Source organism: Phlebotomus argentipes, unplaced genomic scaffold, assembly GCF_947086385.1.
Source record: "Phlebotomus argentipes unplaced genomic scaffold, Phlebotomus argentipes genome assembly scaffold_18, whole genome shotgun sequence".
Lineage (NCBI taxonomy): Eukaryota > Metazoa > Arthropoda > Insecta > Diptera > Psychodidae > Phlebotomus > Phlebotomus argentipes.
Genome location: NW_026776177.1, coordinates 12,678,904 through 12,704,415, shown reverse-complemented (window position 1 = coordinate 12,704,415; position 25,512 = coordinate 12,678,904). Strand labels below are relative to the sequence as shown.

The window sequence follows — 25,512 nt, the reverse complement described above, 5'->3', positions numbered from 1 at the left end:
TCAACTGTTTGCTCCGTATCTCGATGTGAGAGTAGAGGCATTGCCTCTTCCTAATCTACAAAGGGTGTCTCGTTTCCAACTCAAATGCAATTTCTTCTAGTGACATATTTCTCTGTACTCACTGACACTCTTCTTAAGGAAAAACCCTCAATTTTCCCACCATACCAGAGTGTTTTACATTGAATCCTTCCGCAAAATCCGACTGTGCATCTCTGTTGTGAAATCAATAATTCCGCAAGACAGATGTGCATTTCCTTCCCAGCTCAAGATAAGGGTTCTCTCGAATCCCCTCTTGACTTAATGAAAATCCTAGAGGAAAATTAATGGTGCGAGTGAATCACTCATAAGCGAATTGCGATGACCCTCTTGATCTCATTGTTAATTAATTTGGTCAAGGAATTTGTCTCGTTCTCTCAAACGCTATAAATCTTCTGGGAAATTGTTTGTTTTGAATTATTGCAAGATTTCTCTGGTCATTCACAGAGACGAGTTTCGTTAGTAATTGAGAATTGATTAATTCAGGAGAAATCCTTGGGAAAATGTCTCTTTCTTGCAGTTTGGAGGTCAGACACGAGGCAATGGGGAGGAAAATCTGTTTCGCCGACAAGAAATGGAGGGAAAAAGTGCCACATAAATAATATATTGACTATCAATGTCCGATTTATGGGCAATATCTTCCTCAGTCTTGCTAAATTTCATCGACATTCTCAAAAACTATGCGAGGAAATTGGATTTCCTCCCACCCTGGAAGAGTCGTAGCAAATATTGACAATAATTCTAAGAAAAGACTTAATCATTGAGAAAAAATCACCGTGAAATATGCTAATTTTCTTCCTCGCCGGCAAATCAGACCTCATTTCACTTTTTGTGACTCATAGTCAACAAAGTCCAAAGATCATGTTTGCGCTGTTACCATTGCAATTACTGAAGAGGAAACACATCAGAAACATCCTTTGATGTTGATACGAAGAGACGAAAGTCCACCGGAAGTTGGAGTTCTTCCCCCTCTTTTTTGGAAAATTACATAGTCAGACGTCTTGTGACCAAAAAAGCTCTTCTCACGCGACTCGGAGAGAGTTCTTCTGCTCTGGAGTGCGATTGAAGTAATGTTTAAACGGTATGTTGACAATTATTTCAGGCATATAACTGATGTTTTTGGTCGTTGTCTCCGAGCCATAAAATCTCATTTAGTGCTTTGGAGTCACCCGCCCTTCTTGGTGACCAGAATCGCGTGCAGATGAGTCAAAGAACCAGTCACCTTTCTGCAATTCATGCCATTTTGGTGTCTCTTCCGCCGAGACGGACACGTTTGACCCAAAAATATTTCTTTACATCAGTTGTTTTTTTTTCAAATACAGACGGAAAACTGGCAAAAAGTTAGAAAGAAAATTCTACCGCGATTTTCAAATCTCATCTCATTTGCTGGAAAACTCTGTCCAATTTCAATTTCATTGTCCGATATGACAATACAACTTCATCATAATATTCAATTCTCCCCTCAATTCTTCAGCTGTAATTCGCTTGAATAAATGCATTAGTGGGAAAATCGATTCTTTTCCAGCGAAACATGAGGGCCACAATGTATGCATTGAATTAATTAATACGAATATGAAATGAGGCGTTACGTTTTTTGATCACTCACAAAATGGCCATTATTAATCGATTAAGAATCAATTTATGGAGACAAATTAATCAAATTGCAAACTGGGATGGGAATCTCACCTTAGCCTGAAAGGTGATGCCATGGTCGAATGCCTGGTCGGCGTAGAGTGGCACCCTTGTGTCGAGATCGTCACTGACGAGATCGTATGGCGTGGATGGCATCTTGTGGCTCTGCTGGAACACGGATTTGCAGTATCAGGAGATGAGGGGCATCCTTCGGTTCTCCGCACACCTCAGGCGGAATCTCACGGACTTTGTGAGTGTCTGCTGAAGAAGGAGTCCCTGTTGCGCCTCCCACTGATTCTCCACACTCATTAAATCCACTTTTGGTGGTCACTCGCACTATTCAAAGCACACTCGGTACCTTAGAAAGCTGTTTCAGGGCAAAAGACTCGAGAATTAGAACATTTCCAAGGACCACACGAGGACTTGCAGTAGGACATTCTCTGATAAGTCCTTGGAAGTGTCAGAAAACCGCGTTTTTTGACAAATTTTCACAGCGAATCGAGAACAGACGCGAGTCAGTTTGGAATCCCAGTGAAGATGGGACTTGGCCGGCTAAAAATAGCCATCAAATGGCAAAATTATACATAAAGAGTTGTGCGTCTTGTGAATATTGTGGCGCAGCGATGCTTTTTTACTCTCTCCACTCGCGTCTTTTTTATTTAAATAGGCCACCAGAGTCATGTTTATTTTAAAATCATCAATCTCTCCCGCCTTGGACGGCTGTGAAAATTTTTCTAGGAAAATTCCCGGCCCTTTTGCCCTCCATGTGAAATTTTCTATTTTCCAAACGCACCGGATTCACAACTCTTCGATCACTGTTCGCGACACCTCAACCACGTGCCCCAGAGGAAACTCCTGTTGGCTAATCCTGACGGAAGTACGAGGGAAATCGGGATGTTAGGGACGTGCGAGAGCACGATCCGACCTGCACAACGGACACTTTGTGACTGAACGCCGAGCCGTTGGAACGCTGTGCGCGCAAACAAAAAGCGGAAGCAACGTGCTTTTGCGAGACAGACGCATGTGCTGTGGCCGGGAGTGGAACAGAGATGGTCAGACGCCACAGCTGGAGTGCATGCATACTGCTTTTCAGTCCGCGAGACACGCTTGATGGGTTAAAGAAGGAGAATGCCGGAGGTGGACAGTGAATCAGCGGCAACACCCTATGCGAGATGTTGGAAACGACGAGGGGTCTACCAAAAAGTGCTTAAGGACAGGGAACTGAAAATGTGGGCTAATTGTCTTTTATTCACACGACAAATTCAGTGATTTAGCACTAGATCAAGCTAGTTAAGCTAAAAACAGGAAAATTCAATTATTGCCTTGATTATTGCTAAATTAGGCGTTAGAGGGAAGTTACAGCAGTAATTTCTTGAGATGCATAATTCTTTGTTGACCCATTTCTTGCCCATTTTGGAAAGCTTATTCAATTCTCCGACTTCTTAGAATACATCACGATCACAGGAATTATGCAGTTGACTTTGATACAGGAACTAAACTCTCGCCACTAACTCATGAATCATTTCCCTAAAAATCATATTTATCGTTTTCCACGCTCTTTTTACATGACATTTCACTTGAAAATCACTCCCTATCTTTGGCTAGGCGATGGAAAATAATAAACTCCCGTCACGTCTCTATTATTCACATTATTCATAATCATATTGACTCGGCGAGTGATAGAGCATGACGTTGGAGGCGAAAAGCAGTGGAAAAAGTGGCAAAACATGATCTAAAATGCCATGAAAAATTGTATATCTGTGGCTTTTGGAGTCAGCAAACAGGCCACGAGTATGTTTGCGTTTTCTGCAGAAAAATCGCCAAGAAATTGAGCGCTCGCAATGGACTTTTTGGCCACTGGAATGCCATTCAGCGAAAAAAGAGCCAATGCGAGAGTCAATTGCATTGAGAGCTTCTATCCGGACCCAGAGACATAATTTGCCACTTGTTGGGAGGGCGAATCGATTGAATTGCGATCTGAGGGTTGGTCATCCGTTTCCACGATGGTCCATTTCAATTTCCCCAAGAGAACCTCAAGACCATCACACGTTCATCGGGTGGAAATTTATTGAATGGATTTTCAATTTTCCCAATGACTTTCCCAACTTCGTGCTGCGACCCAGACAAAGAGATTCAACATCAGGCGCGCTGCACTTCCTTATCGCGAGTAGAGTCACACTAACGGGAGAGTCTAGGAAAGGCTGTGCTCCACGTGCCTGGCCAAATAAGTTCAATGCCTTTCGCGCAATCACCATAATTGCGCACTCACGGAAAATTCTTGGGCCCTGTTTCTGGGATGCTGAGACCGAGATGACAATGATGGGGCTCGTAATTGGGCAGATTGATCGCCAGAAATTGTCCGCGGTCTCACGGGCACACCTGTCGATCCGGTTTTCCTCAAAATGCACCTCAGCATCGTGCAATCACAACCAATTGCATTAGACCACAATCGAGGTGAGCACAACCGAGGGGCCAATAAACCCGTCGCTTGTCTTCCAGTTACCTAAATAGCGTGTTTCGATAGGAAGAGAAGACGTGTTATGGATGGAAATGCTCTTTAGGGAAGAACGTCCCAAAGAAGACACAAAATACAGAGTGCAGAAATTGAAGTGTGTTCTAAATAACACTTGAATATCTTTTATGCACATTCAACGAGAATCTTTTAGTTTTTTTAAATGAGACTTTGAAATACACTTTTCTAACAATATATCATTTATTAGATCTATTACTCAGTTGGTAAAAAATCTTTAGTTTCTTCATAATCTATATCTAAATATACCTCTTTTTTATTTCCATAATGTTTTTTTTTATCTACAGAAAGGGTAAAGTGTGAAAAGAATAGAGAACGAAACTTTCTTCACCTCGTCAGGGAAGTCAAAGGTAAGATTTAAATGAATTTTACTTTGAAACTAGGACGTACTTTTGATAAATTCAATTATTGCAAAAAATAAGAAAAACCTGTTGTACCTTGAACATTTTCCGGATTCACGGCGAGAAGCGTTTCTTGGCCCATCGTGAGTTTTTTATCTTCTTCTGCCCTGGCACCGCTGCCGGTGGTAATTTGTTGGAGCTCAGCAATTTCTCAAATTGCCACATGAGTTCCTCGTACTTCTTGTGCTTGAAGTCAGTGAAGATGTATCTGAAAAATGATTGGAAAAACTCAGTTTAAGTGTTCATTGCTGTTTGCAGCGCAGAAACTCACCTGAAGTGAACGATGATGCGGTTTCGAATGGGCGCAGGCACGTTCTCGAGCTGCTGATGGTGCCTCAGCACCGCCAAATCCGACTCTAGAGCCTTCAGATGATGTTTACCATCGCGTAATCCTACTTGACCCATCAGGATCATATTCAGCATCGTCCGGGCTTTGTAAATATACTTCGGACTACAATTCATATCACGCACTTGAGTGAATAACTCCCTGGCATTCCCAATATAACACTTGAGCATCTGCATCTTCTTCACCAAGATGTTGATCAACTTCTGCCGATTGTGAGGCAGGAATTCTCCTTCAGATTGGGGGATTCGCTTTTCCAGCTTTGCCTTCTCTTTCGACAGCTTATCCAGATAGTGAAACAGTCTCTGCCTAAATGACTTCAAGTTGGCTTTCTCGCCACGGAGTCGCAAAATGTTCCCTTGATCAGACGAACGAAGATTTACCTCCACAAAGAGTTCATCAGCCAGATTCTTAAGGAACTCCTGACCGCAAGGCATTATCAGGTGATTTGAGAAGTCACGGTGGAGATGAATCTGACTCTCTGCTTTGTCCACAGGGATTTTGGGTGTCTCTTCTGGTTCAGGCTCTACTTCCTTTGTCTCTTCAACTGCACTACTCTCTTCTTCCTTGTCGAATTGCTTGAGGAATCGACCGTACCACGGTGAATTCTTCACTCTGTCATTCCACTGAAACTTCACATTCTCTCCCCTGTGCATTTTAAAAGGATCTGGAGGGTTTCTAGCCACCTGGCTGCTCTCATAGGTACCCTGATATGAAGCAATCCTTGTCGGCGTTACGGGATACTCAAGAATTCTCACTGGACTACTGCACTGATCGAATGTGTGACCTTTCCGGGCGCACATTGAGCAATATTTTCTCTCATTGTTGGCCACCTCGGTATTCAATGGCATCGTATTGTCCATAGTCGAGTGGTAGCGCCTCCACAGATCGGGACAGAGTTCCTTCTTATGCCCTTGCGTGCCACACTCACTGCACAAGCTGCTTGCCCAGTTCGCACACCGGGAACACGATGTTCCGAATACCATCGTCCGGTTGCCGCACTTGAGGCACAGCGTGTTGGGACAACGTGGCTCTCGATGGCCTTTCTCACCACACATAAAGCAGACAAGCTTGGGAATTTGAGGCTCTCGCCACGTCCTGTGAAAGCGGCTGAAGTTGAGATCTTTAGCGCTGATCTGCCATTGATTACCGAGTGGCATCTTCTCCATAATCTTCTTCACTGAGAACTCTTCTCCCCACGATTCATTATAGAAATGCCTCATCTCTTCATTCCAGCCGTGAGACAGAGTTGAATGCTCTTCACCTTCCTCTATGGCTTCACATTCTGCTTCTGAGTCAGCTTCTGGCAGTTCAGACACAAGCGGAAGTTCATCTTCAGACACACCCAATGGAGACGCTTCCCTCGACACGATATTCAGCACAATGTCTCTGGCCTCCTCGTCAGGACTGTCGTGAACAATTTCCACGGGCTCATGGTCAGAATTGGAGGCATTCTGGGAGTTGGAAGTCTCCCCATTGGCTATTGAATTGAGAATCGTCATGAACTCTTCGTCGGAACGATGAGAACTTATGGCAGTATCGATGCTCCTTCTCTTAGGTACAGTGACAGCATTAGGGAGGGCTTCGCCTCTCAGAATGTAAGGAATTTCCTTGGGTGATGGCGGAAGACGCTTCCGCTTTTGAAAGAATCGCTTAGGGGACGCATCGCCGTCCGGCAAGAAGTCTTCAGAGTCTGATGTTGAGATGTCAGATAGAGGAGCCTTTTGAGCCCCAGTTTGGGTAGTTTCCTCAATTCTTAAGCGCTTATGTGGACTACTGGGCGGCTTGGATTGCTGTTGAACAGTGCGCAACTCTTCATCCGCCACATGAATCGTGTCCATGGGCTCAATAAGACGTCGACGATCCTTTACAGCGATGAAATCGTCAGAGAGAATGGAGCTGGAAGGGCTGGATCCGCGTGGGATGATTCTGGGGTTCTTCTTCGGCACTTCCGACTCGTCTGAGCTGTCGAGATCAATGAGAGGTGGCGGAGGCACTGGAATCTCCACCACGTCATCATCCTTCTCCTCCTCACTCGAGTCCAAGACGATTGTCTCACAGGATTGCTTCTTCCCCTTCCGGCGGTTCTTTTTCTTGCTCTTAGGTATCTCTGGGACATTTTCCCGTACAACTTCTTCGGGTTTCCGGAACATCTTGGCGGGATTCTTTCTCATATTCGGATTCTTTTGTATCTGAGCCGGAGGTAATACTTTAATGCCCTCCAGGAAAGATTTATATGGTGTGAACTTAGGTGCACTCTTACTACCCTCTAGCACGGGTTGTTTGTCAAGCCCAAGAATGGGGGCGCTCTTCTTGCCGACCTTCTTCACCCATTGCTTTCCGGCAACGGCTCCTGAGAAATACCGCCCACCCTTCGCCTTCTGCCCGGGCGCAGTCACCGTCTTCTGAGCTTCCACTCTCACCTCACTATCTACCTGTCCATGGTGGATCTTCGAGTACAGATGCTCTTCCAGTTCAGCCGAAAACTCCTCCAAAGCATTTCCTTCATCCTGAAGAGCAAAGATTCGCTGTATTGTCCATATCCGCTTTATTTGTCAGTGTTCTTACCTCATCCATGGCATAGATCAGTCTTGATATGTTCAGGGCACACACTCTGCAATTGCATTAGCAATTTTCCGATGGTTTCCCGTAGAAAAACGCAACTTTGTGAATGATGAGGAAATTCGGGGAACAAAAATACAGAAACCATGAAACCACGTGTGACAGTCATCATGCCAGTAAAACGTCATGAATTGCTTGCAAGGAACTTTATTTAAATAAATTTAACGATCGTAAGAAGAAGTTATAATTTTGATTTTCACAAGGAAATCTCATTTCTAAATTTAGAAATGGTACTACAATTATCATTAATATACCTAATTTTGAGAGAAAAAATTAATAAAAATTGGTATGAGGTTCCACTGAATTCGATTTTGGCTACGAAGGGTCCATCAGAAGCATAGGAATAAAACATAAATAAAACTCAATCAAAACACGAATAAAACTCAAAATAAATATAGATGAAACATAAAAGAAACACATACGAACTGCCATACTGTACCAAGAGCGGCTGAAAATCCTCATGGAAACTTTATTTTTCGAGAAAATCGCGCTTATAATGTCTGATCAGCTGATTTATCATTCATTTACCCCCATTTTTTTTTCCAGAACTGAATCCGTCAATAACAGAGGAGTCATAAATAATAAAAAAAATAATTCAGCACAATTTTTAATATGTTTAAGGGGTAAATTTACGATCGTTTATGTGTCTTCGGAGGCTTCCAGCACAGCGCCAGAGTACGCCAAATCCCAGTACTGTTCGACTAAGTACTTCTGAAAGAACTCCCTGGCCATCTTCTCCATGGGGAAGCTCTTGAACTTTATCTCGCCAAAGTGGCGTCGCTGGCTCGTGCCTTCCCACACGAGTGCGCACGAGTTGGGCACCTCGTTGCCGTCAGCATTCTTTACGTTGTCCTCCTCCCATTTGATGCGACTAAGCATGAGTCGCCGGAACTTCTTCTGCTGCTTCGGCCCACCCTCAATCACCACCACACAGCAGTCACGGAAGAGCACAATCACGCCTGTCATGTGCAGCTGCTTGGCATTCGTCTCTACCTTGAATTTCTTGCTCAGATTGTCGTGCAAATCACGCACACGATAGACAGACACATGAACACCCAGGCTCGTATCCTCCTTGATCTTGCGTATTTTTTTCTCACGCTTTTGTTCAGCCGTCAACTTTCTGGCCGCATTGGCCTCCTCGTGCGCCTTCTGACGCTTCGCCATCTGCTCACGCACGTGCGACTCAATTTTTGTCGGATCCTGCACAGCTTCTGTGCCCAACACACGCATTAAATTCGATATGCGTAGCTTCGGCTCTGGCGGAGCACTCAATCCTAAGCGAATCTTCTCTTGTTCCTCCTTCCACGCCTCACGCCGGTTCTGACGGCGCAACTTCTTCCTCTCCTTCTTCGTGAGAAACACTGGCATGTAAACAGCCTTCATAGGTTCACTCGGCGGCTTGATCTGCGTGGGATGCTCTATAAGATTCGTGATAGCTGACTCCCGGATCGATATTCGGCCATCCTTGAGCGTGTTGAGATCATCACTGAGGATGACCGAGTCCCACCACTCCATTTGTGGGACGTCGTCTGAGTAATTGTCCTGCTTAGGGGCGATCAGAGCGAGTTTTGTGGCCGAACTGATGCCCGTGCGCCGGGCAATTTGACTTATTTCATTCTGCAGTTTCTCCAGTTGCTTCTTCATACGCATCTTTTCGGCCATCTGCTGAAATTTGCCCGGTTCGTGGAAACGCAACGATCTCTTATTTCTCAGTGGGGCCTTTAAATTAATGCGATCATCGAAGAACATCGTCTCCTGACCCTCTTCCGCCTGGCGATCCGTCAACTGTGCCTTGTTGAACACTTCTCTCTTCTTCGCCCGAATATTGGCCTTCAGTGTCGGCGCCAGCGTGGGAATATTAACTTCACGCCCACTCTTGTCCACTGTCCTACCCTCAGAGTCTAAAATCAGTGGTTTCGGTCTCTCACTCACCGGCGTGATGATCTTTGCCAAGGAGCCGGACAGCTTCGCCTTGATCTGAGCCTGCAAATTCGCAATTTTACGTGCTCTCTCGATATCTTCCGGCGTATTTCCCATTGTCGGCAACACCGTTTGCGTCACTTTCGGCTCCGCGTCAGACTTCAATGCTTTCTTCCTCTCCTCAATCTCACGCTGGGCATTTAGCATCATCTGTTTGATGCGATCTGTGGTCAATTTTCCCTCTTCAGCGGCACCCTGATTAGCAGCTTCCGCGCCGTGCATTCTCCCCTTTTTTGTCTCTCTCTCTCGCACATCCTCTTCGTGGTGGCGTTTCCTCCCCTTCTGAGCACTCTGATATTCCACCAGCCAATGCTCTACCTTCTCCAGAAGTCGGCCGGAACTCTTCCCGTCCAGCACACTTGACAGCTTTTCGCTCGTCTTCCGTCGATCGTAGCCACTGTGCAATGATGATTGAAGAATTTGTAGCACACTGGAGCTGGTGCCACCTAGAACATTTGTCACCACTCTCTCCAGATCCGGCTGTACTTCGCTAAGCTCCTTGCGCGACAGATAAGACATTCTGGATGACTTCAACGACTTCAACTAAACGTTTTCCTTCGTTGCGCCTGTGAAAACCCAAACAATGCCTTGTAAAATGTGATTCCATCCGCTCACCGATGACTTTTCATGCTTATATCTCAAAGTATTTTACCTATTGCAGTTTTATCACTGCTCTGCAATTGTCAATTCAGTATTTCGCGGCGAAATTTAAGTAAAAGAAATGCACTTTGCAATAAAAAGCATCACGATATTTGGGAACCATGAAACCACATGTGACAGTCATCATGCCAGTAAAACGTCATGAATTGCTTGCAAGGAACTTTATTTAAATAAATTTAACGATCGTAAGAAGAAGTTATAATTTTGATTTTCACAAGGAAATCTCATTTCTAAATTTAGAAATGGTACTACATTTATCATTAATATACCTAATTTTGAGAGAAAAAATTAATAAAAATTGGTATGGGTTTCCATTGATTACGATTTTGGCTCTACAGAACATCCTTAATATAAAGGGTTCATCAAAAGCATATGAATAAAACTTCTGATAATTTTTGAATTTTTTGTAGACACCAAAGGAGAAGGATATGCTAACTTGTATGCAGAATCATTTCCATTATAATTTGGCAATTTTGCAATCAGATATGCACTTTTGCCTTTTGCTAAAGTCGTCATAATCGTTCCGCGATTGAACTTATTTCAAATTCTATGTCGTTGTCGTATTAGTTTGCTGTTGATTCTGTCCTGCTTGAGTAACTTCTGTGGTCACCGAAACCGTGTCAGAGATCTCCTTTTCATGAATCGCCATCCAAGGAAGTCTTCTCTGCAACTCAAGTCTGTACTTTGGGTGACTGATAGCGTAAACCCAAGGATCAATACAGGCGACGAGTTTGCAACAGCATGCTGGGATCATTGTAACACCTGGCGTGAGTAATCGCCGATCTCCAAAAGCTCCAATAAGCGCCATGACTCCATATGGTGTCCAGGAGGCCACAAAGAGGAAGCAAATCATTATTGCCGCCTTCGCGATCCGGATTTCTGCTGTTTGGTTCGAAGAACTCGCGTTGGATCGAAGAGAGTCAACATTCATCTTCCGTGCTTGCTCTCTGAGAGTCTTTTCGTGATTCACAACATGACTCACGATCTTGCTGTAGAAGTAGATGATCATTGACATGGGAATCATGTAACTGCACACAAAAATCGCACCAACGAACAGGTGATTGTCGAAAGTGTCAGTGAGGTAGTCGAAAGAGCAGGAAGTGAGAAATCCCTCTGAAAATAGAGGAATTCAAGTATTATTCTTTTTGACGAATAAATTCGCTACAAGAGGGAGAATATTGCCCAACTGGCATGAAATTCCCCTCCTTCCACAGACTTTTCTGTGGAAATCATTTGACAATCGATCGTAGCGAAAATTGCCTTCTCGGGTAGAAAAACTGCATTTCCGCGAGAAAAGCGTCCCATTTCACCAGCCAAAGCACTGCAACACTCTCGAGTGTGGTCATTGCAGTGACTTGAGACCCTATCGTGTGGAGAAACCGCCGGGAAAAGGCGGAAATCCAGGTGAAAAGTCTAGTTTACAAGGTGAGTGGGCAAAACAATGGTCAGCTGTCATTTTGTTGAGCCTCCTTTTGGGGCACTTCTGGCCCTTTGCAGAGGGAGTCGCTACTTCGAGATGTCTGGAAAGCTGCCCATCCCAAAGCGTCGGGACGCCCCGAATGCGTCCTCATCCAGCAACTCGAGCCTCTCTTCAGCTGATGGCATGTCCGCAGATCTGGCTAGTCTGTTCGAATGTCCCGTGTGCTTTGACTATGTCCTGCCGCCCATTCTGCAATGCCAGAGTGGCCATCTCGTCTGCAGCAACTGTCGCTCCAAGCTCACTTGCTGCCCCACTTGTCGTGGCTCCCTAGGCAACATCCGGAACTTAGCGATGGAGAAGGTGAGTTTCCGGGCATTCGCACAGGGCAAAATGTCCTATTTGCTTCCAATAGACTGAGACCGTTATCAGCCTTCGGAACTGATCTCTATGAAAGGTGATACGACTATTTTGAGAGGTTATTGATTAGAGATTAGATAAAACCATGACCACCGTAATATTTTGATAAATCGTAGCGGAAAGTGGGGTTTCTTTCGGATGGGGCATTTTTATTCTGTTGGATAAATCTAATGATATTATCTGAATTTTTATGCCTACTCTAGATGTTTCCCTAAGAATAAAAATTATTTCAAGTCCGGCAAACTGAAGATGATTAGGCTCGTGATAGTGCAATGAACTCAATCTGATGCGGGTTCACAAAAGTCCCAGACAGTCTTACATCATTTCCAATTTTGTGCTGATGGATTACAAGTATGCAATTTTTGGCTGAATTCTACAGAGAACAATGGACTGAAGACTTGTATCTGTCGCTATGAATTTTTTGAGCTGTAAATCCCTCGGGTAGGGACAACGCTTGGCCCTTTTCTTCTCTATGCCATAGAAACTGTCTAGTTTTTATCACGATTAACGTGCGAAACTCTTTCATCACAGTGTGCGCATTCTTGCCCTTCCACTCTTCTTTCTGCAGTACACAGCGGAAAAACTCTTCATGCAGTTCAGCTTCCCATTGTTCTAATCTGTGTCCCATTTTTGCTGATTCACAGGTTGCCTCGAACGTGAAGTTTCCCTGCAAACACAGCAGCTATGGCTGCAACGCGTCGCTGATCTACACGGACAAGACGGAGCACGAGGACGCATGCGAGTTCAGACCGTACCTGTGCCCGTGTCCGGGAGCCTCATGCAAGTGGCAAGGCGCCCTAGAGCTCGTGATGCCGCATCTTATGATGTCACACAAGAGCATCACGACGCTACAGGGCGAGGATATTGTTTTCTTGGCCACTGACATTAATCTGCCGGGCGCTGTTGATTGGGTGATGATGCAGTCCTGCTTCAACCAGCACTTCATGCTTGTGCTGGAGAAGCAGGAGAAGTTTGATGGTCACCAGCAGTTCTTTGCCATTGTGCAGCTGATTGGATCGCGCAAGGAGGCGGAGAATTATGCGTATCGCCTCGAACTGAACGGCCACCGGCGCCGGCTCACGTGGGAGGCGATGCCCAGGAGCATTCACGAGGGCGTCGCCTCGGCCATTCTCAATTCTGACTGCCTCGTCTTCGACACGTCCATCGCGCAGCTGTTCGCCGACAACGGTAATCTCGGCATTAATGTCACCATCTCGTGCGTGTAGAAACGCTAGCGCTTCACCATCACACTCTCTCATCACTCCGAGGAGGATTTATCTTTACTTCTTAAATAAAATGACACTAGGGTTAATTGTAAGTGAGCGGATTTGGACTCACCGGGAACGAATCTGCCCCAAATCTCCATGAGAGGGAGAACGGTCCATGGGATTGTGTATCCCCAGACGACGAGAACTATTAGGATGGCTTTCAGGCGGGTCATCTTGGCGTGAAAGGGCCTCGTGATGACATTGTAGCGATCATAGGCGATGCAGGCGTTTGTCATACCAGCGCCGATGCCAGAGAGTGATCCCATGGCTGCGAAGATCTGGCACCCGGTCACACCAGTGGCGAAGCCGCGCTGGAAGGAGTTGTAGATGAAGATTGGCGCCTTGAGCATCATCATGAAGTCACACAGAGCCAAATTGACCACAAAGACGTTGGACGGCGTGCGTAGTGAAGCCGAGGAGCTGAAGATCCACAACACGAGTCCATTTCCAGTGAGCGAGGCGACGGTAAACATGAAGTACACGAGGCCTAGAAGGTAGTGGAGTGAAGCCTCGGGTTCGGGGTAAGTTAACCAATGTTCTGGGATCTGTTTGAGGTCCTTGGTGGCCACATTCCATCCCAGTAACTGGCTAGAATCCGTTGAAATCCTGGCTTCAGGCTTCCAGAGTGAGAAATTTCCCTCCATTTCCGACTTTCACTGACCGAGATTTCCAAAATCTTCCCCATTTTATACTCTAATCAATTAATCCTGCAAATGGAATTAGAAACTTGAGGGGCTGCAATCAAGGGCGCTCGCGATGTCATCAATCCAGAGTTTAATTTTCCAACTCACAGTTACACTTTTGGTTAGTTTTGCACGACACGCAGACACGCCGGAGCCTCTTGGGCTGGAGGGCGGGGAGAAATGCACACACGAAGCTCATGAATTAATTTAGACGTCCAATGAGGAGAGGCCCGCCTCCACATCCTTCGTCTGGGGCGCCTTCTTCTGGCTTTTGCGTCCCTTTGGCGAAGCCTTTGCCGGTGTAGCCTTTGGGGCAGCCTTCTTTTTCACTACCATGTCCTTGTGCAGCGTCTTCAAGGACTCATTCAGCTTCTCTGACTTGTTCTGCAGTGCTTCCTTCTTGCCAGCCTTGCCCTGGAACGGAGAATTACACGGGAATTCCTTTCAATTACTCAAACTTAAGCCTCTTCCTCACCTTCTGAATATTGCTGGCCGCTTTCTTTGCCTTGTTCTTTTTTGTGGCCACTTTGAAGACATTCTTTGCCTTCTTGGTTTTATTCAAAGCCCCTTTCCCGGCAGCCTTGCCCTTCTTCTGACCACCAGCACTGCTTTTCTGCGCCGTGATGAGGCTGTGCCTATTCTTCCTGCCCATTTCTTCTTGAGTCCTGTAAACAAAAGAGCAAAAGACGTGAGTTAATCACCAATAAATGGTTTATTGATCGTTTTGAGAGGTACAAAGGATCTTGGGAAAGGGTTCTTGTTCCTGAGGAGCGTCCAAGGCGCGCTTGAGGCTCTTCTGACAGAAGAGGATGTCATCTGTGAGGTGGAAAGTCACTCTAAACATGTCTTTGTTGGGAGACACGTTTCGCACGAAAGTTGTAGATACAAAATCTGAGATGTTGTGTCCCAGATGGGTTTCAGCAGAGGTTCTAGCATCTTCTGGCGGACCTCCTTTGACGAAGGTGTAAACGTGAAGGAGAGGAAGTGATCTCTCAATGTTCTGCAGTTCTGAATTGTCCGCCAGAAGACCAGAGAAGGCGTCCAAAAATTCAACAGCAAGAGCTGGGAGGTTCATTACAATAGTCAGGGATTGTTTGGTGTCTCCCAGCTTCCAAAACTTCACGAGATGGTCCTTCAAGTCGCTGAGAATAAATTCTCTGCCGTCTTTGTTGGTGATTTTTAGGCTTTTCTCTACTTTATTCCTCTTCGCATTGTGCTGTAGCCATCGAACACTGTCCGGATTGAGGTCATTAGCCAGGACGTGACATTTTTTCCTGCCTGCAGGCACGCTGAAAGGCCCCACGCCAGCGAAGACATCGCATAAGTGGCTCCCGGAAGGTAAACTCTTTACGATTCTCTCATGCTCACTGGACAGACGAGGATTCCAGTATACCTTGCTGAAGTCAAACTCAAAAACAAATCCATTTTCTCTAACCTCGACTTGATATTGTTCCTGGCCAGCGAGAATTTCCATCTGGAAGTTCCTGAACGTTGAGTCAATCGTGTGGATTTTGTTCACAACCGTTTTGCACGTGGGAATTTTATCCAGCAACACCTGGCCAATTAAAGCCCCGAAGGGCAGCAGATGATCCTTAAGATTCACGTGAATAATATGACCAATCTGTGAAAAGGATGAGAAGTTTTCCTGGCCTTCAGGCAAGACTGCTTTAAAAACATCATTGAACTTGAAGTTTTCATAGTTCAATTCAATTTCTCCCCACTGCAGTGATTCTTCGGAAATCTCTGAGTCTTTGAGGAGATCTTCCACGTCCTCCCAAGACTTCACTGTGTCAGGATTTAGCAAAATTGTCTTTTCCTCCTCCCCGAAAACTGCTTTCAACTTTGCAAACTTCAGCACCTTTTCCTTCACTTTGCTTAGTACTCCGGGGAGTTTTCGTGCTTCTACCGTTAGTTTGGGCACTTGAACTTTCCTCTGAAAGACACTCCTGTCCAGCACGGTCATCCCACGCACGTCTGTAGGCAGAAAATTCCTGCCATCCGTCATTCTGCTGAACCGATGTTCTTTCCCCAGATTCCTCAACACTGGGATACTTCTCCTCCACGTTAATCCCCTTAGCATGGACTCCTGCCTACTTAGCAAGAGAGTCTCTGTGGTAATTACCTGTTTCTGGCTGGGAAATGTCCCTTTTCAATGTTGTTTTCTCGCGCTGATAAAAAGCGTGCTCAAAACGTCACTTTTGTTGCCTCGAATTGGCATGCCAGTATACGACGCACGCCAGAAATGCAGAGACGAACTTAGGGGAATGAAACACAGAAGAAACACAAAACACCGGGTTTAATGATTTCAGCATTTTTTATTAGACTCAAAAACAGAAATCTATCATTATAATGACTATATAAACACTCATGGGTTGACCATCTCAATAGACTCTGCTGGATATTTTCCTCTGGGTCGTCACTGGAATCCTTTCTCTTCCAGAGGCTGATACAATATTCGTTAATGGCTAAAATTTCATGAATTTGCACATAAATGCATCTTACAACTCTCCTAAATCATCCGAGCTCGACGTTTTTTCCTGGAGATTCAGGTTCTCTTCCACAGAAAACCACGCGCAATTGCCATAGAAAACAATAAAACTATCACAAAAGGAAAACTCACCATTTTCCCACCTCAATTGCTCCCCACTGACATTGTGGACTTCTTTCCACCGCCTCCAGATTTACGGCTGCCCACTGAACTGCCACAGCCGCCCTCGATGCGCTCCTTCAGGCGATTGATCAGCTGCTCAATCTCCGGAATGGAGTAACGCAGATGCAAGGTGCACTGCCTGGCCACAACTTCGCCATCTCGAATGAACTTGAGGGCATGCTGAAGACAGTAAACAATCTCCTCCTCATCCACTTCTGTCTTCACCATTGAGACAAATAGATTTGCCCGGCAAAGATCGCATTCATTCTCGTCGTCGGCATTCTTCTTTGACTTCGTGGCGAATTTCTGTGTAGCAATTACTCCAGCGTCCTGGAAAGAACATTATCGATTAAAACTATAATGCACGATGTTCTAAAACATTGTGATTTTCTTACCTTCAGCTCTTGTCGCAGCGCCACTTCCTTCTTGTAAACCTCCTGCATGATGGGCAGAATTTGCGCCAATGTGTCCGAATTGCTCCTCTGATCTGATGCAATGGAGAAGACGAGTTGCTCTCTTGAGAACATCGTGGGTTCGCAACTTTCCTGGATGTCCTGAAAATTCATCTCACATAAGCACATTCTCTCCCAGAATTCAATATCTGACCCAAGATACCTTAAAGTCCTGATCTGACGAGTCTAGCCATTTGTGCGTGGCAAAGTAGACACTCTCCGAGATGACATAGCCCGTGGCGATGCTGGAAGTGTATGCTCGCGGAAAGACCACCACGAACTGCCCTGGCTGCTGCTCAGTCCGGCACAAGGACACACCCTTGTCTGTCAACATGTGCGGAGGAACCATTGCCGTGTCGCAGGGCAGCCAGATAGTTTTGTTCTGGCAATGAGTGGGTACCAGCGATGTCAGAGCAGTACGGAAATTGGCACTCTGCTCATCAGGGACGCCATACCTGAAAATACATTGCTTATTACACACGATCTGCTCTTGGGACAATGATAAGCGTTATGAAAAAGATGAATTATTAAAGTTATTCGAGAAAACTGATCATCCTACCAAACTTTAGGAGCTCCAGTGTGCAGATACTCAATCCAGGGCAGTCCATGAGGATCTCTGTACCAGCAACACGCGCTAAAGAGCATCCCCACGTGTAGTGTGGGCACTGTGACTCCCATCACGGGTCCCAAGGAGCGCAGAATCGAGCCACTGTTGTTCGTGAGTACTTTTAAATTCCACGGATGCTTAGCACATGGTGAAGCCTTGGTCTTGGCCAGAGGCGCGGGGAATCCGTATCCCCAACCCGAGGAATCAATAGAGCCTGAATGAACACACACGTGACTGTCACGAACTGCCACATGACGCCAGAATTCTGCCTCCACATCAGCCGGCGAGGGTTCGGTGTTCTTAAACCACAGGGCCATTGTGTTCCTAGCGATTCTAAAGAAGGCATTCAAAGGCATACTTCGTCCCTTCTCTATACACTCCATCGCTCCGTCCGCCTCATCATCACTGTCCTCATCATCTTCATCTTCAGCGTCCTCAGATTCACGCTGATTGGCCGAAACACACCTATAAAGGGAGATTCTATAACATCCCTGATCACACGTGTTATGGAAGAAAACTTACCTGTCGGCATTTCTCCTGGCTTTAGCTTCCCTCTTGGCCCAGTCAGCCTCCACCTCATCAAATAGCTTCTGTCTCTCAGCTGGACTCAGTGTGTCGTAGGGCAGAAGATACTTACAATAAATATCATCCAACTTCGTCACTCTATCCTGCGCTGACTTGGGGATGCACATCTCCTCCGCCACTCTAGCCCACTTCTTCTTCTCAATCACTTCCTTGAGACCGCCCAGCTCCTGCACAGTGTGATACAGTCGCGGGAGATCCACTTCCATCCCTCCTATCCAAGGCGGATGAGTTAGTGTGATGCTTTGTGTGGCCAAATACTTCTTAATAGCGCTCAACTCTTTCGCCGACGGTCCCCAGCGATGCAACATCTTGTGGACATACTGATTGTAGGCAGTGAATCTCATATCATCCGACACTCGACACTCCGGCTTAAAACTCGCCGGCGGGATGATTCTACAAATCCCAAAGCGAGCCGCTATTGGTGTGATGCGATCAAAAAACTCAATGGGATCCTGGAATTCCTTTTCTGTGGGTGAAAAGACAGGCGCCTCCACCATCAGAGCAGCATCCTCAATTCTCGGGAAGCTTGTATTATTGCTAGGACTCACAGACATTGGCACTTCATTAGGCTTCGTCTTGCCCGACTTTTTGCTCTTCTGTGATACGAGGGATGAGTTGGAATTAACCCGCGTGAGGCTCGAATGGCTTGGCGCCCGTGAAGATGAAGCCCCCGATTGCGCAGGAGGAGGATCTCGCTGAGCAGAGGCGCGAGATGTTGTGGGAGTCTCTGCAGCTGAAGACTTGAAGCGTGGCTGAACAGTACCAATTGGCACAGATTTCGAACAAATCTCTTTGTTAGCTAGCAAACTCTTCATAATATCCTGCTGTGCAATGGCCAGTGATTCCGGAATGGGAGTCGGATTTGTGCCTATCTGTGCCTTTGTCACCAGCTTTGCTCGCATAATAACTCTTTGCTTTGATCCATCAATTATTTCAGTGCCCAATTTCACTGCCACAGCCTGAATCATCTGATCCCCTTTACCAACCAAATTTCCAGCTCCCTGCAGTGGAATGTAGAACGTCTGTCCGTCAGAATCTGAGTCATTTCCATCATCCACGGTAGTTATTATCTCATTCGTCGCATTTACCAGTTGAGAATCTACGTCCAGACGAACGGCAATTGAAGCTGACTTATTATTCTCTTCCGGACTGAGAGTCAGGGAAACCTGAGGAGTCTCCTTAAGAGTGGCTGAAGCTACAGGAGACGGCTTTTGGAATGACGTTTCTGTGTCCTTCTTCGTAGATTCTCGACTCCTGTCCAGATTCGAAGCATCATCTGTGCGAGAATTATTAGATTCTCGGCGAGTGTGGCGTCTAAAAGGAGTGGCCACGGGAATTGCATCATCCTCCTTATCAAATGAATAGACAGAGTGTTCATTTTCCGGCGAAAACGCCCCGAAAGTATTGACAACCTGCTTGGTTTTGCTACTTTCCGGGACTTTTGTATTGTAAAGCGGTGTCTTCCGGTTGTATATTGGCTTCCTGTCTGCCGCTTTCGGAGTTTTTGCCGTCTTCGGACTGGCTTTAGTCTTCTCTGTGGCCTTTGGCGGACTCACTGGTCTCTTTAGCGGTGGCGTGGTCACTTTCTTAGTCACCTTCGCCGGCGCACTCTCCTTTTTCTCCTCAATTTTCACCGAGGCGAAATTCAGAGGCTCTTTGGCCGGTTCATCTTTCACTGGTGCCATAACTGGAGTGGCTTTTAAAGTTGGTCCCTTAGTCACTGTCGATTTTCCAGTAGTTGAGGAGCTGCTCCTCTCCTCCTTTGCCTTCATCCTCACTCCCTGACCCGAACTCCCACTCTCGTCTGCCAACTCCCGGAACGGCGACGAAGTTAGCAGGTAAGAAATCGGCTTCGGTGGCGTCATAAAGTCATCATCTGAGAGATCATCGTGAATCTCTTCATGATGAGGTGCCTTGCTGCACTCAATCAGCCACTTCTGGATCTGCTCGTGCGACATATTCACCTGAAAAGACACCACAAAACACTATTATTAGAAAAAAAAAACCATCAGACACACTTTCTCGCGCGTTCCATCCAAAAACGCCCCATCGGCAAGAAGAAGAACAAAATTGAAACAATAAAAGAAAGTGGCAACAGTTTTAATAATACACTTTTATTGACTTGATGATTGTGAACAAAACAAATATAATAAAAAAAAATTATCTTTTCGGTTAAACAAATCATAGAAGAACAAAAAATTAATAAAAGTCATAAAAATTGTGAAATAGTAAATTGGTAACATAACTGTAGTAAATAGATTTTATTCATTCATTCATTTTATTGCTTCTCCCCAGATCGTCATTTTGAATCTCCCACTTTCATGTATCACAATTTTTGGACAAATATTTGCAGAATGGTAAAATTTTAACAATATATGTAAATTTACAAACAAAATAAAACGTTTTAAATAAATTTGGAAATAGAAGAGAAGAGATCCAAATGAGAAAAGGGCCCACTTTAGGATTCCAAATGACAATCACTCATTTGTTACACATGCGATACGCTTCGTGTAATTAAGAAAGTTCGTTATACCCAGAACGACAAGCTAATTTATAGAAGGATGGCCTTCTGCAACTTTTGTTACTAATAAAAGATATTTTCATGAATTTAACATGGGGAAAAATAGAGACAGATTTTAAGCACAAATATTTGAAATGCTTAAACTCACTACAGAAGAAATCAATTTCCCAGTTAAATCATCCAAGAGAAAAAGAAAAAAAATTTGATAATTTGAGGCTTTAGAAACGAGACTCAAATCCCAAGTGTTTGCAAGGTATTTATAGCAAATGAGTAATCGACCCCGGAAACCCAACCCACTCAACGAAAGGCACTTCAGCATGGAACCACCCAGACCTAGGCTAGGAGAATGAGTGTGAAAGCACTACCTTGGATTTGCGTCGTTCGCGGTTTGCGCCGGAGTCCCCAAGAAGCGCCTCCGTGGGCACCGCCGGCCCCAGCGGCGGTTTGTGCACAGAGCCACATTTGCCCAGTGTACACTTGGTGTCCTGCGGTCCGGAGCTTTGCGCTAGACTGACACTCGCGATGCCGAAGATCTTGCCCGACTCCTCCTTGCTCGGCAATGGATTCATCAGACTCGCGATGGCTTGTGGTGAAGTCCTGGAGCCGCCCTGCGACGCGAGACTGGCTGTGATGGCTTTCTTCGGCGGCAGATCCAGTGTCTTCTGAATCAGTTGCACTTCCTGCTTCGGCTTCAACAGCGTCAATGGTTTGATGAAGCTCTGCTCGAGATCCCTAGCCGTTGGCTTGGCCAGTTCAGGTGTCATCGCCAGGGAATCCGCCTTGACTGATGTCGGAGACTTGAATGTTGTGAAGGAGAGATTGAGAATGTCATCTGTAGTGTCGTTCTTGGGGGAAATCTTTGGAATTTCACACTCAGGAATCGGCGAAGGCTGATCCTCGGGGAGCAGAACTACTCTCTGCGGCGAAAAGACTGCCATATCATCCTCTCTGGGCAGTGGAGGAACCTTCTTGGGACTGGAGCGCTTTTTCTTCACAATTTTCACCGCCAATGGCTCTTCATCGGAATCTGAGAAACTTTTCTCCAGTTCTTTCACTATTTTAGGCGGAGGCGCAGACTTTTTCGCCACATTCTTCGACCCTTTAGCTTCAGGACGTTTTCTCTTCTCCACTGGCGAAATCTTCTCCGGACTCTGACTCTTCATCTTTCCCATGTTCTGCTTCAGTTCATTTTCCATTTGTTCTGTTTTACGGACATTTGGAAGTTCCGGGAAGCTGTCCAGTGAAGCGTCTGCTTCTTCATCAGACTCCTTGAGATTCAACTTCCTACCAATCAACTCCATGTAGATCGTGGCCGCTTCCTTGGTCTTCCTAGTTGGTCTCGTAGTCTTCGCGTCAATGTCACTGCCCTCAGTTGTAGCAGTTTGACTAAGGTTCTCCACTTCCTTCTTCGAAATTTTACTCTTGCTCTTCTTCTCACTCTCAGCCTCGCTGTCCAACTTCTTTTTCGGAGTTCTCTTCGCCGGAGGCTTTTTTGCTTTGACTAGATCCTTCTTAGCCACTTTCCCTTTCTTCGACGTTTTCTCCAGTGCATTTGCCAAAGGTTTTTCATCATCCGAAGAGAAATCCTCTTCCTCGTCATCACTCTTCGGCACTTTGATAGCCATTGAGGGATTTCTAATCACCATCTGACGTGTCACTCTTGAACTCTTCACTTCTTGTGCTGGCTTTTGCTCTGCCAATTTCTTCTCCACAATCTCCTTCTTCACAATAACTTTCACATCCATCAGCTTCATGCCACTAGATGAATTTGAGTCATCAGCAGCCTTTCCTGAACTTCTTGTGGAGATTTTCCTCTTAGCAGGACTCGCTTTGGCTTCCTGCTTCTTTTCAGGCTCCTTTTGCGGACTTTTTGTCAGGTTTGATCGCGTTCTGACAGACGAGATTACCGGTCCTGTTTTCTGAAGTGCTTTAGATCTCAATTTAGCCACTCTCTGATCGTGATATTTCTTCCTGAGCGCCTCCACAGTCTTCTGCTTTTTATCCGGCACTTGTTCCGCCCGTTTCCTCACCCCAAACGGAATGAAATCTTGCTTGGGAGGTGGTTTAGGAGGTGTCTCTCGAGTCTCTATTGCCCGTTTGCTACTTTTGGAAGATCCCGCCTCTGCCACGGGCGTACTAGAACTCCCCTGGGAACTTTGAGGAGTCGCAGCCGGTGCAGTCTTGGCCTTTGTGATAATATCCAGTTGCTCAGACAAAATAGGCGTCCGGGAATAGCAGAGGTACGTCACAAAGTCCGTTGCCCGTGGCTTCTTGGCCATTATGGGCTCCGGCGGAGTCTCTGGAGCTGAAGAGTCCTTTCCGGTAACACCTCCAGGCGAGGGAGTGGCCAGGGAAAATGTCGCCGAGGAATTTCCCTGGCCCTGCGCAAATTTCCTCTGTGCATGGACCTTAGTTCTGCAATTAAACAGAGAATTTATTGCAATTTATTTTGATTTTTCAGAAGAAAATTTCACAGATTTGACGTTTTGGTTTTATCAATATGGCGGGAGTCGCCTTTTGTTCAAGCCCATCTCCTCCATCAATATTCTCGAGGAGATACTCACCTTTTGGGTGGTTCCGAGGGTGATTTGGGAGTCGCCTGATCCTTCCGTTTGCGTTTGGCGTCCTTGGAGATGACCATTTTTCCGGAAAAAACCACGCCAAATCGCCACTCGCCGAGGATCTGGAAGCACCGAAGAAAAACCTCAGTTTATGTGGTAAAAACACATTCTCCCCACAGAATAACTATAAAACTCGATTATGTACTCACTCGGTTGTAGTTTTCGTGCCTTTTTACGCAGCACGCAACACTTTTTCCACAGTTTTTCTCACTTTTTCGCACACCTTTTGTTCACCATCAAGCCGAATTCACTCGCGAAATGTTCACCACTGGTAGAGAGTGGCGCTCGTGACGCCTAGCAGGCAAACTGACAGTGTTTCTTTGCGGAAAAGTGCATCATCACGGAGGAAAAACAGCGTTTTCTGGTGGAAAAATGAGCGATAGTGCGGGAAATTGGTGCTTGATCGAGAGCGATCCAGGAGTTTTTACAGAACTCATCAAGGAATTTGGTAAGAGCCTTCGGATTGTAGTGGATTTCGATGATTTCTTGCTTGTTTGAGGTTATGTGACGGTGACTGGGGCTTTACAGGAGTCACCGGTGTACAAGTGGAGGAGCTCTGGAGTCTGGATTCTGAACAATTCAAGAACCTACAGCCCATCCATGGCCTCATCTTCCTGTTCAAGTGGGTGCAGGACGACGAACCAGCGGGTGTGGTTGTGGAGGAGGGCGACAGTCGCCAGTGGAGTATCTTCTTCGCGAAGCAGGTTATTAACAACGCTTGCGCCACTCAGGCCATCCTCAGCATCCTCCTGAACTGTGTGCATCAGGACATCCAGCTGGGCGGCACCCTGACGGACTTTAAGGACTTCTGCTCGTCTTTTGATCCCTACAACAAAGGCCTGACGCTCAGCAATGCATCTCAGATTCGTTCCGTTCACAACTCCTTCGCCAGGCAGACTCTCTTTGAACTGGACTCCAAGACGCCAAACAAAGTGAGTTCGAGATGCTCTTCTTTTGGCTCGAGCGACTAGAATAATGAATTTTGTTTCTCAGGACGAGGATGTCTTCCACTTTGTTGGCTATGTGCCTATTGACGGCACCCTTTACGAGCTGGACGGCTTGAAAGACGGTCCAATTGACCTGGGTCCTGTGGGCGCCAATCAAGACTGGCTGGACGTGGTGAGACCCATAATTGAGAAGCGTATGCAGAAGTACAGCGAAGGCGAAATCCACTTCAACTTGATGGCCATCGTGTCTGATCGCCAGATGATCTACAATCGTGAAATAGAGCGACTGATGAATCTCACAGATGCTGAGATGGATGTAGAGGCCCGTCAGAGTGAAATCACGCGCCTTCGGATGCTCATTGAGGACGATATTGCGAAGAAGAATCGTTACCGCGTGGAGAACATCCGCAGGAAGCACAACTACCTGCCACTGATCGTGGAACTGCTCAAGATGCTGGCCCAGAAGGGTCAACTCATGCCGCTGTATGAGAAGGCAAAGCAACGAGCAGCCGAGAGGGAGGCCACAAAAACCACGTAAGTGTTTTCCCTGCTTTTCCCAGTTGATGAGAATAAACGTGAGGAGGTCTTTTCATAAGTAGGATCTTTTATCGGCGTGTTTTCCCCCCTGTATTGATGCCGGATTATTAATTTTCCTGAGGCTATTTGAGGGTGACAGTTTTTTCAACACGTTAGGCAAAATACGACGACTAGGATTTCCATACAAGAACTTTGAGTAATCTCTCAAAGAAAAACATCCCCAATCTTTTGATTAAAGTGCAAGACTTCGAGGGAGAGTCAATATCTGTGGAAAGCAGGTGAAAGAAAATAGTTTTTCTGCTCATTTTTCCTTTTTTTTTTGTTAATATCTCTAACTGATAGAAATGATCTTTTGTTATTGTGACATCAGCATTATTTAGTCCCTCCTACTCAGGAGCCCCGCCTATGGAAGAATCCTTATTTTAACCCTTCAATTTTTCAGTAGAAATATCAAAGAATTTTTGAAAAGGGGCTCTTTTCACGGCCAATTTCACTCTCTTTTGACTCAATTCCTCAATCTTGTGGTAATTACGAGCGAAAGCTCGACTGCGGGGTGCAAAATAAATTAACTTTTGAGCACAATCGTGAAAATTGGGATGA

General features: G+C 45.8%; 9 protein-coding genes across 11 annotated transcripts in view; 2 read left to right on the top strand and 7 right to left on the bottom strand.

Moving 5' to 3' along the window:
• LOC132259785 (capon-like protein) overlaps positions 1 to 2,608 on the bottom strand; it is a 60,121-nt gene extending 57,513 nt beyond the window's left edge. For 2 of the 3 annotated variants that reach the window (XM_059757551.1, XM_059757546.1), the window contains exons 1-2: positions 2,462 to 2,608; positions 1,723 to 2,035 (exon numbers count right to left, since the gene is read on the bottom strand). In XM_059757551.1, the coding sequence (XP_059613534.1) occupies positions 1,723 to 1,824 (102 nt within the window). In that variant the 5' untranslated portion in view covers positions 1,825 to 2,035; positions 2,462 to 2,608. The remainder of the gene's footprint in view (positions 1 to 1,722; positions 2,036 to 2,461) is intronic. The other variant, XM_059757547.1, reaches the window with a different exon arrangement.
• A 1,756-nt stretch (positions 2,609 to 4,364) lies between these two features.
• Positions 4,365 to 7,676, bottom strand: LOC132259622 (uncharacterized). Its single transcript, XM_059757332.1, has 3 exons — positions 7,511 to 7,676; positions 4,871 to 7,452; positions 4,365 to 4,807 (listed from the first exon to the last, which is right to left on the bottom strand). Exons 1-3 carry the CDS (start codon positions 7,517 to 7,519, stop codon positions 4,654 to 4,656), a joined length of 2,745 nt encoding a protein of 914 aa, XP_059613315.1. The 5' UTR covers positions 7,520 to 7,676; the 3' UTR covers positions 4,365 to 4,653.
• Positions 7,677 to 7,701: 25 nt separating this feature from the next.
• LOC132259623 (U4/U6 small nuclear ribonucleoprotein Prp3) lies at positions 7,702 to 10,331 on the bottom strand. The gene is made up of 2 exons (XM_059757333.1): positions 10,197 to 10,331; positions 7,702 to 10,110 (listed from the first exon to the last, which is right to left on the bottom strand). Exon 2 carries the CDS (start codon positions 10,061 to 10,063, stop codon positions 8,204 to 8,206), a length of 1,860 nt encoding a protein of 619 aa, XP_059613316.1. The 5' UTR covers positions 10,064 to 10,110; positions 10,197 to 10,331; the 3' UTR covers positions 7,702 to 8,203.
• A 19-nt stretch (positions 10,332 to 10,350) lies between these two features.
• On the bottom strand, positions 10,351 to 14,203 carry LOC132259625 (opsin, ultraviolet-sensitive). The gene is made up of 3 exons (XM_059757335.1): positions 14,101 to 14,203; positions 13,380 to 14,016; positions 10,351 to 11,317 (listed from the first exon to the last, which is right to left on the bottom strand). The coding sequence occupies exons 2-3, from the start codon at positions 13,951 to 13,953 to the stop codon at positions 10,752 to 10,754; spliced, it is 1,140 nt and encodes a 379-aa protein (XP_059613318.1). The 5' UTR covers positions 13,954 to 14,016; positions 14,101 to 14,203; the 3' UTR covers positions 10,351 to 10,751.
• Positions 11,444 to 13,355, top strand: LOC132259626 (E3 ubiquitin-protein ligase sina-like). Its single transcript, XM_059757336.1, has 3 exons — positions 11,444 to 11,629; positions 11,702 to 11,984; positions 12,686 to 13,355. Exons 2-3 carry the CDS (start codon positions 11,721 to 11,723, stop codon positions 13,265 to 13,267), a joined length of 846 nt encoding a protein of 281 aa, XP_059613319.1. The 5' UTR covers positions 11,444 to 11,629; positions 11,702 to 11,720; the 3' UTR covers positions 13,268 to 13,355.
• On the bottom strand, positions 14,067 to 16,216 carry LOC132259627 (uncharacterized). The gene is made up of 3 exons (XM_059757337.1): positions 16,115 to 16,216; positions 14,468 to 14,657; positions 14,067 to 14,406 (listed from the first exon to the last, which is right to left on the bottom strand). The coding sequence occupies exons 2-3, from the start codon at positions 14,642 to 14,644 to the stop codon at positions 14,200 to 14,202; spliced, it is 384 nt and encodes a 127-aa protein (XP_059613320.1). The 5' UTR covers positions 14,645 to 14,657; positions 16,115 to 16,216; the 3' UTR covers positions 14,067 to 14,199.
• LOC132259624 (tRNA (guanine(37)-N1)-methyltransferase) lies at positions 14,675 to 16,090 on the bottom strand. Its single transcript, XM_059757334.1, has one exon. The coding sequence runs from the start codon at positions 16,070 to 16,072 to the stop codon at positions 14,705 to 14,707; it is 1,368 nt and encodes a 455-aa protein (XP_059613317.1). The 5' UTR covers positions 16,073 to 16,090; the 3' UTR covers positions 14,675 to 14,704.
• A 72-nt stretch (positions 16,217 to 16,288) lies between the features above and the next one.
• On the bottom strand, positions 16,289 to 23,692 carry LOC132259621 (protein Jumonji). Its single transcript, XM_059757331.1, has 8 exons — positions 23,578 to 23,692; positions 23,372 to 23,490; positions 21,173 to 23,222; positions 18,224 to 20,250; positions 17,654 to 18,166; positions 17,258 to 17,549; positions 17,038 to 17,196; positions 16,289 to 16,972 (listed from the first exon to the last, which is right to left on the bottom strand). Exons 2-8 carry the CDS (start codon positions 23,446 to 23,448, stop codon positions 16,625 to 16,627), a joined length of 5,466 nt encoding a protein of 1,821 aa, XP_059613314.1. The 5' UTR covers positions 23,449 to 23,490; positions 23,578 to 23,692; the 3' UTR covers positions 16,289 to 16,624.
• Positions 23,693 to 23,723: 31 nt separating this feature from the next.
• Positions 23,724 to 24,970, top strand: LOC132259620 (ubiquitin carboxyl-terminal hydrolase isozyme L5). The gene is made up of 3 exons (XM_059757329.1): positions 23,724 to 23,876; positions 23,957 to 24,360; positions 24,422 to 24,970. Exons 1-3 carry the CDS (start codon positions 23,801 to 23,803, stop codon positions 24,911 to 24,913), a joined length of 972 nt encoding a protein of 323 aa, XP_059613312.1. The 5' UTR covers positions 23,724 to 23,800; the 3' UTR covers positions 24,914 to 24,970.
• Positions 24,971 to 25,512: the final 542 nt, after the last annotated feature.

Excerpts from the sequence above, each read along its gene's own strand:
- LOC132259622 (XM_059757332.1), bottom strand. Across the intron at positions 4,808-4,870 it reads CGCATCATCGTTCACTTCAG|ATACATCTTCACTGACTTCA; the intron begins GTGAGTTTCTGC and ends ATCATTTTTCAG.
- LOC132259623 (XM_059757333.1), bottom strand. The coding sequence starts at position 10,063 with ATGTCTTATCTGTCGCGCAAGGAGCTTAGCGAAGTACAGCCGGATCTG.
- LOC132259626 (XM_059757336.1), top strand. The coding sequence starts at position 11,721 with ATGTCTGGAAAGCTGCCCATCCCAAAGCGTCGGGACGCCCCGAATGCG. Across the intron at positions 11,985-12,685 it reads GGAACTTAGCGATGGAGAAG|GTTGCCTCGAACGTGAAGTT; the intron begins GTGAGTTTCCGG and ends GCTGATTCACAG.
- LOC132259625 (XM_059757335.1), bottom strand. The coding sequence starts at position 13,953 with ATGGAGGGAAATTTCTCACTCTGGAAGCCTGAAGCCAGGATTTCAACG. Across the intron at positions 11,318-13,379 it reads TTGGGGCAGATTCGTTCCCG|AGGGATTTCTCACTTCCTGC; the intron begins GTGAGTCCAAAT and ends CTCTATTTTCAG.
- LOC132259627 (XM_059757337.1), bottom strand. The coding sequence starts at position 14,644 with ATGGGCAGGAAGAATAGGCACAGCCTCATCACGGCGCAGAAAAGCAGT. Across the intron at positions 14,407-14,467 it reads CGGCCAGCAATATTCAGAAG|GGCAAGGCTGGCAAGAAGGA; the intron begins GTGAGGAAGAGG and ends TCTCCGTTCCAG.
- LOC132259624 (XM_059757334.1), bottom strand. The coding sequence starts at position 16,072 with ATGCTAAGGGGATTAACGTGGAGGAGAAGTATCCCAGTGTTGAGGAAT.
- LOC132259621 (XM_059757331.1), bottom strand. The coding sequence starts at position 23,448 with ATGGTCATCTCCAAGGACGCCAAACGCAAACGGAAGGATCAGGCGACT. Across the intron at positions 20,251-21,172 it reads GCGAACGACGCAAATCCAAG|GTGAATATGTCGCACGAGCA; the intron begins GTAGTGCTTTCA and ends GTGTCTTTTCAG. Across the intron at positions 17,550-17,653 it reads ACTGGAGCTCCTAAAGTTTG|GTATGGCGTCCCTGATGAGC; the intron begins GTAGGATGATCA and ends ATGTATTTTCAG.
- LOC132259620 (XM_059757329.1), top strand. The coding sequence starts at position 23,801 with ATGAGCGATAGTGCGGGAAATTGGTGCTTGATCGAGAGCGATCCAGGA. Across the intron at positions 23,877-23,956 it reads AGAACTCATCAAGGAATTTG|GAGTCACCGGTGTACAAGTG; the intron begins GTAAGAGCCTTC and ends GGGGCTTTACAG. Across the intron at positions 24,361-24,421 it reads ACTCCAAGACGCCAAACAAA|GACGAGGATGTCTTCCACTT; the intron begins GTGAGTTCGAGA and ends TTTGTTTCTCAG.